Raw genomic sequence first — 14,293 nt, 5'->3', positions numbered from 1 at the left:
ATAGTTATTATTATTGTAATTATATACACAGCGGTCATTTGAATATAAAATATGTATTGGTATAATATGATCATTAGTGTTTATAGGTAGGTAGCAAATAATTGTCCACTTCACATGCATGCAAGGACTACATGAAAAATAAGGTGTAAGTTTCGCCCTTCCTAATTCACCTTTCAAACATTATATCAGGATATCAATCAATCTTAAATATGACTAGGTTTTGTTATCAATGTGAAAGCATATTCAATTGTGTCTTAATCAAAGGATTTGTAGATTATAAATATGATTATGCAAGTAATCTTGTCATACAGCCACAGTTGCATGCTTGTTTCTTTGTGTAAGGTAAGCAATACACAAATAGGAAATTCTCATGCACTGCCATTGTGTAAATGTAATTCAAGTTTCCTGATATTTATAAAATCTTATTAGAATTAATATTCTTTATATTATCATAGGTAAAAGTCAAGAGCAATGGAATAAGAGCAAATAAAAGTTTTTTGTTTATTTGTGCACTTGCATGTGAATGTCATTTTCATTATGCCAAATTCTTTGTTGTATTTTAAAAGTTAGCAGGAATCAGTTTTTTACTTATATGTATCTTTATGTTAGTTACAATGTAATTAAATAGACGTGAGTCATATTCACGAAATTAATGTGTAGCCGACTCAATAGGAATCTGATAAGAATGGTAGAACCATTCTTGTTTGCTATGCTTATCAGAGCCTAGAAAAAAACCTCTAGTTTATTTTTTAAAGAGGCTTAGAAAGGTATAAGAGTGTGTTTACTGTTTTTAAATAAAAAAATAACTCGTAACCTCAAAGGTTGAAGTTTCGATCGAAATAAATATGTGAAAAAGTATTTTTTATACAAAGACTGCTGCAGTAAAGGTGTGCCACGCTCCGTTAACTCCAATAACGGAAGATAATCCACGAAAACAGGTAAAAGCACTTGGAAAACTGCAAGTTAAACTGTTTTTTTTTCACGTTCCACTTATCACTTCGCAACACTGACGTAATTCACCGAAAACTGTTGTAAATCCGCACTTAAATTACTTTTGCTTATCCGAAAACACTTGGATATATAATTCGAAAGTTATTTATTATAATATTTGATAATATAACATCAAATAACAAGATCATGCGACGTCGGAATCGTTTTGTGACTGACTTCATTGGCTTCGGCGAACTAAGACAGCGTGAAAAACACACGTCATGCACACTTTTAGACAAGGACGGAACTATTTAATAGAAAGAGATGGAATGAACAGATAACATCCGTACGATTACAAAAGGTTACTTATTTGTACTTTTGCACTGTAAAAAGGTAAATAGTTGATAGGATAAAGCTGCGATAAAATACGGATAGATCTTTGTAGATTTAGCTATAACCTTTCTGAGAGGAACCTTTTTGGTTGAGACTAGCGCCATCTATCGGGCAATGGCAGTATTAATTACTAACAAAATCAACTTTTTGACACTAGATGGCTGTGTTCACGATACGGTTGATGTGAAAAATACATAATTTATTTTTTAGTAGTCAAACTGTTGACTGTGAAACTTTATGGATATAATTGTATATTTATTTTGCAAAGTACAAATGAATGAGTAGTACATAGTGTTAGTAGTAACAATGTAAAGTCGATTATTTGATTAACATACGAAGCGTAGACGCCGCTATCTAATGTAATGAATACATAAATAAATAAACTTTGATAAAGTAGGGAATAACAACATGTAATAACGTAATACTAGTACTCATAAAAGTAATTTACGCAACAAATAAACTGCTGAGAACAGCGCCATCTATATTTTTAGCGCGAAAACTCTTTGCTTTACACAAAACAGTATTGCAACGAATTGCGCAATAATTTAGCGTGATACATCATAACATCATGCGTAAATCCGTACTATAAGATACACGCTACAAACTTATACCCTACGGTGGCGAAAATTGGAACTAACGTAAAACAGAACGCGATTAACGTCAAAATGACAGTTTTTCAAGCGATGACAGTTGTTTTGGCGCCACTATAAACTGCAAATTTAAGTTTGCAACAATATAATTAGTGTTTGCGTGTTTATAATCCCATGTTAGACAATTCAAGGTAACGTAAATTAAAATAACATGCTTTTTTTTATTAGGCTGTTGGCAAACCAAAGTAGAATAAAAAAAAATGTTTGATTTTCATATTTTTCAAGATTCCAATGCCTAAAAGCTTGTTGATCTAATGTGCTTACATAGTTTGTCAGTTTTAATTTCGTTGCTTGCACAATGCACATTCTGCCATACAGTAATTCGCGGTAACAGGAAAACTTCTATAATAATATTGTGCGTGCAAACAATTCAAATAAAGAAATAAAGTTATGCGTCCTCACATTGCTATAGAAATATTTTCTGCAAGTAGTACACTGGTGTTTCGGAAGACAAGTGAAATTGTGGATCCTGGCTGCTATTCCTACATCTTTGACAGTCGTTACAGGTAGTCAGAGGCTGGAAAGTCTGACAACCAGTCTAACCAAGGGATATCGTGTTGCCCAAGTAACTGTGTTGAGGAGGTCAGATAGGCAGTCGCTCTTTGTAAAACACTGGTGCTAAGCTGAATCCGGTTAGACTAGAAGCCGACCCCAACATGGTTGGGTAAAGGCTAGGCCGATGATGGTGCATTGGTTGGAACAGCTAGTAAATAAAATAACATTACAGGTAAAAGATGGATATTTTCCTTAATTACAGATAAAAATGTTGCTTGCCTTGAACAACTTCCGGAAATCAGGGCCCCGATTCTGATATCTAAAATGGCCGATGAATTAATGACAATTGGTTTAAATTTGAAATTAGTCCTATTCTCTTAAGCATTTTATCAATACAATAATTGGAAATTCATTTTATTGACCGTAAGTGTTGTGCCCCGTACTGAATTTCCAATTATTGTGTTGGAAAAATGCTTAGAACAATACGAATGTTGCCAATTTAATCAATTGTTAATAATTCATCGGCCATTTAGCAGAATCGGGTCCATGTATCGATTCCATATGTCGACAACATCTCCTTTTTTATTTTGTGTATTTTTTTTTAATAAAAATAATATAATTCAGCTACTTATTTCACAGTAGACATAATTGGGTTATTATTTTATATTATGTATCATAGATAGTTTAATTATAACTATGATTTTAGATGACTTGTGATTTCTTGGTGCGGTAAATCTCGTCATATGTAAAAATAAATATTAATTTTAATCGCTTTTATTATGCCTGTGATAAATTGTAACACATACTTTATACGTACTATAAAATAATAATGTTGAGAAAAGAATGAATGGAATGCCACATCCATGTAGTGGAAAGTCAAAACAGCAACGAAAAAGCAACTTTTACAAATTATGTTTAAACAATTTTGCCCTGTCTGCAAAAGATCTGTCTCTAGCGATAGAAGAAGGTATTATAAAGAAAGTCTAGATCTGGGTTATTCAAGGCTGATGACGATGACACTAAAGATGTGACGGTGACACGAAAAGAACTTCTAAAATCGCTTCAGTAGTTCCTGAGATTACCCCATTCAAAATCACAAACTTTACCTCTTTATAATATTAGCATTGATGCATAGAAGCATAATCCTAACCTCAAAAATATGATTTCCTGCTAAGATCTAATTATTTACAAGTGTCCGGCAGCTGAGCAGTAAACTAGTATTTTTTGCGATATCTACGCTTGTGTATGAATAACGTGTAATTCCTTGTTCCGTAATTATTTGAGGCAGTGGTTCACAACATTTGGTGTATTTTCTTGTTAATAGAATTATTCTACAGACACAACGCCATCTAGCGTCAAACTGAGTTAAACTAGTATTATGAGTACTTGATGATTGGTAAACTTACTTATACACCGTGATTTTTTAGTCGTCTTACAAAAGCAGCCCAGTTCATGTATCCAATGACACGTTCTGGATAAAAAATAGGTATTTATGAGATTTGAAAAAAAAATGCAATTTTTATTCAATATTATGATGCAATTCGTAGTTTTTTAGAAACATAGCTCTTGCGAGCGCGGTCCGAGCCTTGTAACAATGGTGAGGGGCGCGGGCGGCGGCGTTTTAATCATTTTTAAGAGTATATTTCAGATTTCTCTTGTTTAATTATTCTTCGTACTTATTATCTTACTTGACGATAAAAAATAATAATCGCGCCTCGGGGTATTTTACGTCGGATACATGAACTGGGCTGCTTTTGTAAGACGACTAAAAAATCACCGTGTATATTTCTATACCCAGATTAACTACACCCAGAGACAGGACAAATGAGCGTGTTCATCACACTAACTTATCAAGACCAACAAGTCCTTCAATAGAATCTGCCGAATCTGGTAGTAACCATGGCTAATAAGCTTGGTTCTCAATCATACAATCGCTATAGCTTCTTCTAATTCATAATCGGTGGAAGAAAAAAAAACTAGTTAATTGCGAGTCAGACTTGGGACAATAAGGGTTTGTACAGAAAAAACTAACGTCGGTCTTCCGGGAGCAAGATGAGTCGATGATATAGTAAAGGTCTCGGGTCGAGTCTGGATGAGGCTGGCACAGGACCGTAGAAATTGGATCAAGAAAGGGGCGGCTAATGCCGAACAGTGGGAGGACACAGGCTGTGGATGATGATTAAATTTCATGAAGTTCACAATAATCACCAGTATCACCACAGTAGTTACTTATGTTAACTACTATAATATGTTTGATATCTCATATTTGTTTCCTCCCTGGCCGTTTTTTGGCGCGATTCGGGTCGTTTCAGATCAAAAAATGAAATTACCGTCAAATAAAAAATCTACCTTCAAACTATCATAATAATTGACTCGTCCATTGGATGACTTTTCATTTCATTAAAAAATAAAACTCTCGTTTAAAATTCAATTCGATTTACATCCCTCTTTTACAGACCCTATCTAAGCAATCCGCCGAAAAATATACGAGTTTATCATCAATATTCATCAACTTAAGAAATAAATTAAAAGTGTATTTTTCTACCAAAGGTTTACGACCACTGCCATTGATATCCAGTACAATTAATTCAGACCTTTGACCGTTCACGTGGCGGCCCCGTGATATATTCACAATCTTTGAACTAAGTATTATTATTGCATTTAACAGAACCAGTATTAAATTTAATAGCTAGCATTGAGAAGCTCGTTGCTAAGTAACAGCCGCTAAAGTCGAATGTTGACAAGGTTAAGTAACAGAAAACGCGGTCGCTTTATGGATGGGTGACCATGTAAGTCATAAATTTCCTTGAGTTTCGGAGGGCAAGTGAGTCCTGGTTGTTATTTATGCATTTTTAATAGTCGTTATGAGCAGTCGGAAGCTAGAAAGTCTGACAACTAGTCTTACTTAGAGGTATCGTGTAAAATCGTGTTGTCTGTAACTGGGTTGAGGAAGTTAGATAGGCAGTCTCTCCTTGTAAAACACAGCTTAGTGATATTGTAAAACGCCTATGTGGCCTTATGATACCAGCCTCCCACTGCTGGGCACAGGCCTCTTCGAATATGAGGAAGGTTTTGAGCATTGATCACGACGCTAGCTCACTGCGGGTGATTTCAAATTCTTTTTTTTTCCATTCAAGTCTCATGCTCAAAAAACAGATTCAGAACAAGCATTTGTGGATCACACAAACGCTTGTACTACGCGGGGATCGAACCGCGACACACGCGCGGCGGGTTTGGCGTGATGACCTCAACCACTCGGCTATCCGTGCAGTCAATATTCCAATATTTGGAATCCAGGTTTCCTCATAATGCCTCAGTACACAAGAGCCTCGATAATGATGAATGAAAACTTATAAAACTATCCATATTTATAGCAAGTATTTCTAAAAATAGGACAAGGAAAAATATAAAAGAATTTAATTACACACGCTTTTAAAGTTGTAAGCTTTTCAACGTCCACTGATGACGCTTGATCAAACGTTTTTTTTTGCAGAAATACGACTGGTTAAGACCTGTTTCATATTCGTATGGAAAACTAGCATTAGCATGTTTCGCTCCATGAAAATCAGTTATAAGTTACAGCTGAGTCAATTGTATTAGACATTGAAGTGACTGTCGGTAAAACAGTGCATCTGTCTTTGATTGCACTGTTTTACCGACATCTGTACTCATGCCAAAGCCGTGATTCTCCAATACCGATTATGGTCTCCTATGCGTATGATATCAACCTCTTTGAGGGTATATAGCCGTGATTGCGAGGATGCTATAGGCTGAGAGAAGCGATGCTTTGTATTCTCGTCTGCGTCATCATCATCCTAGCCTTCACCCAACTGATGGATTCAGCTAAGTACCAGTGTTTTACAAGGAGCGACTGCCTATCTAACCTCCTCAACACAGTTACCTGGGCAACACGATACTCGTTAGTAAGACTGGCTGTCAGATTTTCTAGCACAACTTAACGTGTCTTCCGAAACACGGAGGAACTCGTTATAACATAGATGGTCTATCCACATAATTTTTCTGTATGTTTTTAGTGCTAGTTTCTTTCGGTACCTATTTTTTATCTAGCTTATAAATACGCAATTTCTATCAGACAATAGCAAAAACGCTCATTATTAGTATGTACTTGTGTTTTTGCAAAACATCAATTTGAATCAAAAATATGGGCAAAAAGGTGCAAAAAAATATGATTCTCCTTACATACAGTTGTTAATTTATTTTGATTATATGACCTTAACTTTTTGTGATCTTAGCGGCCGGTATACAGAGTTTCAGATAAAAAACAACCACGGGTCATCATTTTGACGACGTATAGATAAACTTATTTTGTATAAAATATTTGTATGTATATGTACATATTATAGACATTGTAAAGTTCCAGCCGTTTCCTGCGACTTCACCCATTACAAATCGAAAGTGATACGACAGGTGAAATAATCGGGATAAAAATATTATTATAAACTATCAGTGTGCCAAATTTTGTCCAAATTCTGATGAAATGTAGTCGTTCTTGCGTGAAAGAGTAACAAACAATCTTTATCCAGGATTCTTCCTTACGTATGTACGTTTCACGGTTGTACGTAATTGAACTCCTCCAAAACGGCTTGACCGATGCTTATGAGATTTTGTTTACATATAATCTACACACATACAAACACGTCCACACACTTAATCGTAAATATTTGTTTATTCTCTCATTATTCTAAGTTTAGTTAAATAAGTGATTTTGTTTTTTTATTATCTGATTTATAAGTTCTTACTGTTTAAATGTTTTTATACTATAATCTTGCTCTACCAAATAAGAAACTATTTTAAGAACCTCCAACACTCAGGCCCCCAAGATACAAGCTTCAGCTTAGTTTCGGGACCACTGTTGATGAATGTATGAAAAATTGTAATTGTTAAACAATAAAATTATTCTTATTCTTATATTCTGTAGGTCTGAGAATCGGGCAACATCCATTTTCATAACCGTGTTTTTTATTCCTTAATTTGTCTTCCTGAATTTGTATTGCAAAACAACGTTTCAAATTCTTTATTTCAATTAGACCAGTATATGGCACTTTTGAACGTCAAACAATTGACACTTATTTCTAAGTTCTGAAACACGGCCCCCCTTTTACCACTGATTTCAAACTGCGTTTTCGTTCAGAATTTTTTATAACTATTCCACCCATATTTTTGTCCATCAATCAATTTTTGTTTGGCTCTCTCTTTGTGCTTCCTGTAGCTATCTTTATTATGACTACATGGGTGTTGCTATAGCAAAAAACATCATATTGAGTGGATAGCTTTTATAATAATTACTGTAAAGTCATTGAACTGTACACGAATAATATTTTTGGATGAAGAAATAAGTTAAATAAAGTGTGATTAGGCTGCGATTGAAATGTGTTAGCGTGGACGGCTGTGCTGTGAAAATGTGTGGAAGTTCCCACCATAGGCAGGTATGGACAATGTAATTTTTCATTCAATTCATTTTGTCTGGTTTGAGCTGGTTGTGTTACATGTTGAAATGTTTAGAATTTTATACGTTTTTTTTAATAGTTTAATTACACAAAGTAGAACATAAAAGAAAGATGTAGAAGGGTGCTGTCTATCTCCTAAGAGATCTCTATTAGCGATAATAGTAGTCCACAACTTTCACACAACGCCATCTAGTCTCAAACTAAAATGCTTATAATTGCTAAACAACTGATATAAACATACTAAAATATTACTAAAAACATGGATATAACAGATAAAATTACTCTCAGACAGAAAAAAAATCGTTTTCATCACACAAACCTATGTCTGGGTGGGAATCGAAATCAAAACCTCTGGTACAGCAGTCAGGGCCTAAACCAGCAGGCCAGTGATAATATAAGTCAAGTAGCCAAGTTCAACATATCAAGGATAGGAAGGAAGGATTCAACACATCAGCTGTAAAGCTGATATCAAATAAAATATATTTTTTTAGTCTGGGCCGGATTTAAGGGCCCAAAAGCCTTGATGCAACAAAGGAGTGGAGTTCCCCTTGCTCCAAATTATTTTCAATATCTTTTTTTAGATGCCTTCTTCAGGAAAATTATTAAGACAGACACTGTCACTCTTATACTGTCAATAATGTGGGCTTTTTCTTTGGTTTCTACCGTGGTTTCATAAAACTACACAATCACGTTTCGTCATCATCGTTTTTTTAAATATCGGGAGTGCTGGGTCCCTAGGCACTGGCCTAAAGTGCCTTATGGATAATACGGCACTGCAAGCACTCACGTCGTTTTATTAATAACATACCTGTATATTGTTGTACTTCTTGGAGACGGCAGCCACGTCCTCAGGATCTGGACTCAGGCTCCTCATGGTCGGCATTACCTCATCCAGCAGCATCTTGATCGGTGTAGCAGACGACTGGAGTTGTTATCTGTGGAGATAAAATTCAATACTCAATACTTTTATAGGACTCCATGTTGAAAAGGTGGTACATAATGTTAATATAGTAGACTTTGGACCCTGTGGAAGCCAACCCCAACATAGTTGGGAAAAGGCTTGGCCGATGATGATGACTATGGACCCTGTAGGGCACGGCAATGTTTAAATTCAATTCTTTATTGTTATCATATGGCACGCATAGCCGAGTGGTTGAGGTCAAGCCCACTGAGTGCGACGTGTTGATTCGATCCCCGCATTGGACAAGCATTTGTTTGATCCATGAATCCGGTTAGACTGGAAGCCGACCCCAACATAGTTGGGAAATGGCTAGGTTGGTCTTACTTATACTCAAAAAATATCTTTCTCTAATAAATCATAAATAAATATACAAGACACTTGGAACATAATCTTCTATTTATTTGTTTGCGCTTCAATTTTGATAAAAAATTACAAGGTGCAAACGCACGGGACGCCTAAAAGCCTAATCTATAGATGTTAAAAATAGATAACGAATACGATTTCCAGTTTAGATAAAAACTTTAAATATTTAATCTATTTTTATCAGCCTTAATTGAGTTATGAAATGATAATATTTAGACCTACAATGTACAATGTAGTTGCAACTTGGTGATTTGGTAATGGCGCCCCACCGTGGGGCAGCTCACAAGCGTGGTGGTCAATGCTCGTTCTCTGTATGAGAGGCCTGCAGTGGGACAGTTACAGGCTGGTGTTATTAACAGCTTCGGTAATGGCGCCCCACCGTGGGGCAGCTCACAAGCGTGGTGATCAACGCTCGCTCTCTGTGTGAGAGGCCTGCAGTGGGACAGTTACAGGCTGGTGTTATTAACAGCTTCGGTAAAGGCAAGGGCCCTACCGTGGGGCATAAAATAATCTTACTTGGCTACCAATACTATTCTCTTTTCGTTTTTCTTCAGACTCAACAAAAGCATTATATTGCTGTTTTTACATCACAGGTTTATATTTCCGGATCCATATTTTGTTTCTTATCAACCTGCGCCTATCATTTTAGCACGTATGTTGTGATAACAACACCAGCTTGACTGATAAACAGACAGACATCTTTTCAAGGGTGGCCATGTTTGATAAATACGATAAACTGTAGACTTTGCAATATTATGTAGACTATATTTGAAATGAAGAGATAATAAAATTATGACGACCTCACACTGTCTCGGGTCTGGGTGTTTGTGGTACCTTCGTTGTATCTGCATTCCATAACACAAGTGCTTTAGCAACTTACTTTGGGTTCAGAACAATGTATGTGATGTTGTCCGCATTTATTTATTATAAAAAAAAATAAGTTTTTAATTCAATGATACAAAGGTTTACTCACGTGCAATTATCGGTATTGCTCGCCTAGTTTTGATTTGTGATTCCGCTCGTCGGCTCATGATTAAGGACTCCGGTTGAACCCCAAAGACAGACAGAGGATTTAATAGAATAGAAAATGATTTTTTTTTTATTTCAAGTATCCTGGCTTGCTTGATAATAAGACTTGAATATTTGGAACCAAAAAAACTTTTTGGAAATCGCAAATCGAGCTAGTCGTTTTGAAACGTAAATATATCCCTTGTTAAATGTTAATCAAAATAAAAAAACAAATATGTATAAAAATAGCTTTATGATAAACTGGTCAAAACAACAATGTTATTGTTTTCCACTACATCACATGTCAAATCGACTTACTGCGTCTTGCATGCTACACTAGCGATGCCCGAAGACGTCGCCTACGTAGTTTTTAAGCTAGAATTTCTATAAAATTAATAAATTTAAAAAATCTAAAAACCCACGTTTTTAAATGACACTCTCCATTCTCAGTACAGTCGTTTTTTTGGTTGTAAATTGCATTGTCATCAGGTTTGAAGCTACCCTGAAAATTTCAGCCTGCTAGCTTATCGGGTAGAGCCTCTATATTGAGTTACAAAAATCCAACCGGAACGACAAATAAACAAGAAAAGTGAGTTTATAAAAACGTGGGAGAAACAGTACCCTCGTTCTAATGCTGTCGGTAAAACAGTTTAGGCATGTGTTAATAGATATCACCACGCCAAACCCACTGAGCGCTACGTGTTGTTTCGATCCCCGCGTAAGCATTTGTGTGATCCACGAATGCTTGTCCTGAGTCTTTGTGCATGTGATTTGTATGTTTGTGAAACCCCAGCGACACAAGGATTAAATCCCTTACTGAGGGAGACGTTTTTATAAAAAAAAATATGGTCAAACCGTCTCTTTATGGAAAGATATTTTAGCGCAGCTGTGAAAGTTACAGGCTGGTCTTATTAAGACATGATAAACATTTAGAAAGACAAACGTACATACGCATTTATAAGATTACGTGTAGGTAAGGAACAAGTTGGAACATGTTAACCATAGTTTTTTTATCATAATCATAATAGGTACATTATGTCAATAATTTTGTTACTTTGTATCCTGCTAAAACCTTATTATTGAGGCACTGCCTGTTAAGCAGACATTGTTACGGTTTCAATAGTTTTGGGACAAATAAATTTGCGGGCCTTCAAAGTCATTTGTCACACAGCCTATTTTTTTTTTTAGATATATCGGCAATCTTGCCCTTTGTATTCAGCCAGTGTCGCGTAATGTCAATCAATTTTTTTTAAATAGTGCAGGTAACACCGCTGGCACAGCTAGTGTTGCCATAAACATTGGAGGGCCCAAAGTTGTTAAAATGTTACCTGTTCACACTTTTATCGTTTTTTATCTGATACGATTAGATACTAGCTTGTTTGGCGAACTATAGTGATCGGCGAAATATGAATCTTATCAATTATTTTTAAATATCTTGCTAAGTAGGTATTATTTTATAATGTTGTGTTCTGCCTACGTAGTTTATTACTTAATTAAGGATAATGGAAAAGTTTGATAAAAATAGTCAAGAATAAAAATCAAAATCAAAAGTTTTTATTTCAAATAGGCCGCCTTAAAGGCTTTTTTAAAACGTCACAATAATGACTCTAGTTGCACGGTTCCAAAGTCTCGTTCTTAGGGAGAAAAACCGGCAAGAAACTCCATAAGTTACTCTTTTTAAACATAAAATATTACAGTTTCAATATATACAATATGCTTCAAATAATGATATTTGTATCAAATACGTATTCAAATTGCAATTTCAATTTGTAATTTTGTATAGTCAGGTCTACAAAATAATTATGTGGACCAAATTATCAAAAGTTACATGATTTAGGCCCGATTTTTCAATCGTCAGATAACTTTTATTTGAGGAATAAATATGGCCGTTTGACATATTTTCTATACAAAAACTGTCAAAACGTCAAACATGTTCGTCGAATAAAAGTTATCTGGCGATTGAAAAATCAGCCCTTAAATAAGTAAGGGCTCAATCAATACAAAAGGGATAAGTTTAATAAATTAATATGACTGATATTGATTATATATACCAATGATTAAATAATTTCACCAAACATGACACTACAAAATACAAAATAATTGACATTGACAGAAAAAAGAGCGGAAAGAAACCACAGATAAAAACAAAAACCATGTTTAACACGTAAGTCCCAGCTATTCACCAACAGATGGCGCTGTCATAAATTAACGACCAATCGCAAACTAATGACGTCGGTTTATAAATACCATTTGGAATTGCTTAGATCATTGGGTGACTCAGTATTTTACACGCGTAGTAATATTACATAATGTAGGTCCGTGGTCTGATAAAAACATATTGTTATCCGATTGAAAAGAGTATTTTTGTCACGTCATTCAAAAAGTGTATCCTTGAGATTTTTAGACGTACGGCAGATGCCCGGAATTGTGTATACTATACGCGGTCTTAAAATACACATTATATATATGTTTCGGTCTGTTATCGTTATAACAAATCTCTGTACATATAGATAAGTAATTAACCTGTTAATGTTGCTGTGGTTTGACGATATTTTTTACTAGCTTACCGCCCGCGGCTTCGTCCGCGTCGAGGTCGGTTATATCGCGTTTCCAAGAGAACTCTTCAAAAGTACGGGATAAAAACTACTATCCTATGTTCTTTCTCAAGGTCAACTCTATCTCTGTACCAAATTTCATTAATATCAGTTCAGTGGTTTAGACGTGAAAGCGTAACAGACAGACAGAGTTACGTAGTTAGTTGGGATTGAAAGTAAATTATTTTGCTCTGTAAGTAAGATTATATTATCACTGTTATCATAAACTACCTAAGAAGGAATGTGGAAAGAAACTAAGGGGTCACTCTCTCTTTTAAATTGATGGAATGAAGTATGGAGGTTCTTACACCTTGGATTAACACTTAGTTATGTTTCTGAAGCTATAACCAATATTCGGGCAAGTGAATCCACGATACGACCTACGGCCACCGTAAGGTCGGGCCTGCGGGTGGAGGGGAGGGCACCCTGTCACTCGATCAGCCAGCAGGCCAAGAAGGAGACGGGCGCGTCGTCCTGCGCACCCGTTCTTATGAGGTGTGAGAGGAGGGCTTATTACACCTATCCCTTGAGAAGGAGTCCAAGGGACTAGAGCCAGCCAGAGTCGCGCAGAGTATGCGCGAGCGATCCCGTGACTCTGGCTTAGGCCGTAGAAGGGGCCCGGGGTGGTGTTAGTCGGTGGAAGTCCGACATATCCCCACGCCGTGCCCTCGACGTGGGTTGAAGATATTAGCGTTTCACCCCGGAAAAAAAGTTAATCCACGATTCACAGCTAGTGACATAAAATGGCGCCTTATTGCTATGCTGTTTCTATATGACAATGTTTTCAAATCGACCTGTTGACATCTTAACGGTTCTGGCCTTAAAATGTGATAATTATGTAAGTAAATGATTTGTTTACTAAGAGGCAGTATAGACGGCGTTGCTATGGCTTTGGCATGTGATCGAAAAAAAAAACTTGTTTGCCGCCATTTTGGCTGTCAAAAGTTCATGTTTATAATCTACTATGTCGTTGATCCGTAGAATCTTATCCTACTTCCTACTATTATATAAATGAGAATGTAAGTATGTTTGTTACGCTTTCACGCAGAAAATACTGAACCGATAGTTATCAAACTTGAATTCATTTTTTTTTAGGGCTAAGAAGTAGGGGAAATGGGGTTTGTTTTAATCAATTAATAAAAACACGATTATGCTTTTCAGCAATATTCTACGCGGGCGAAGCCGCGGGCGACCGCTAGTTTAACAATAAAATAATGTCACGACTAAGTATTGAGATGAAAGCGTGAATCTTTCAAGTTGGATCGAACTGCACACGGTTTGCAAATTTGATTAAGATCTAACAAGTAATTTATACAAAATAATGTTACGATAATCTTGAGTTTTCGATACAAAGTGAGATTTAAATAAAGATATATATAAATATAATTCTTTCATTTCAAATCCAATTGCACGTGTTTATTTTAAATTTTT

At 35.8% G+C, this 14,293-nt stretch overlaps 2 protein-coding genes across 7 annotated transcripts in view; one reads left to right on the top strand and one right to left on the bottom strand.

The window, feature by feature from the left end:
• Positions 1–14,293, bottom strand: part of LOC113509041 (segmentation protein cap'n'collar-like) — a 155,392-nt gene that overhangs the window by 118,941 nt on the left and 22,158 nt on the right. For 2 of the 5 annotated variants that reach the window (XM_026892304.1, XM_026892306.1), the window contains exon 2: positions 8,745–8,871. In XM_026892304.1, coding sequence (XP_026748105.1) covers positions 8,745–8,837 — 93 coding nt within the window. In that variant the 5' untranslated portion in view covers positions 8,838–8,871. Of the gene's footprint in view, positions 1–814; positions 1,138–8,744; positions 8,872–14,293 lie in introns of those variants that run through there. The other 3 variants (XM_026892299.1, XM_026892303.1, XM_026892300.1) reach the window with 2 other exon arrangements.
• LOC113509043 overlaps positions 1,272–14,293 on the top strand; it is a 41,092-nt gene continuing 28,070 nt past the window's right edge. The window contains exon 1 of one of the 2 annotated variants that reach the window (XM_026892310.1): positions 1,272–2,104. The gene's annotated coding sequence lies outside the window, so the exon portion shown is untranslated. Of the gene's footprint in view, positions 2,105–6,419; positions 7,916–14,293 lie in introns of those variants that run through there. The other variant, XM_026892309.1, reaches the window with a different exon arrangement.

The sequence above is a fragment of the Trichoplusia ni genome, chromosome 3 (genome assembly GCF_003590095.1).
Source record: "Trichoplusia ni isolate ovarian cell line Hi5 chromosome 3, tn1, whole genome shotgun sequence".
NCBI lineage: Eukaryota > Metazoa > Arthropoda > Insecta > Lepidoptera > Noctuidae > Trichoplusia > Trichoplusia ni.
The sequence above is the reverse complement of the archived record's forward strand: the minus strand, read 5'-3'. Positions and strand labels throughout refer to the sequence as shown.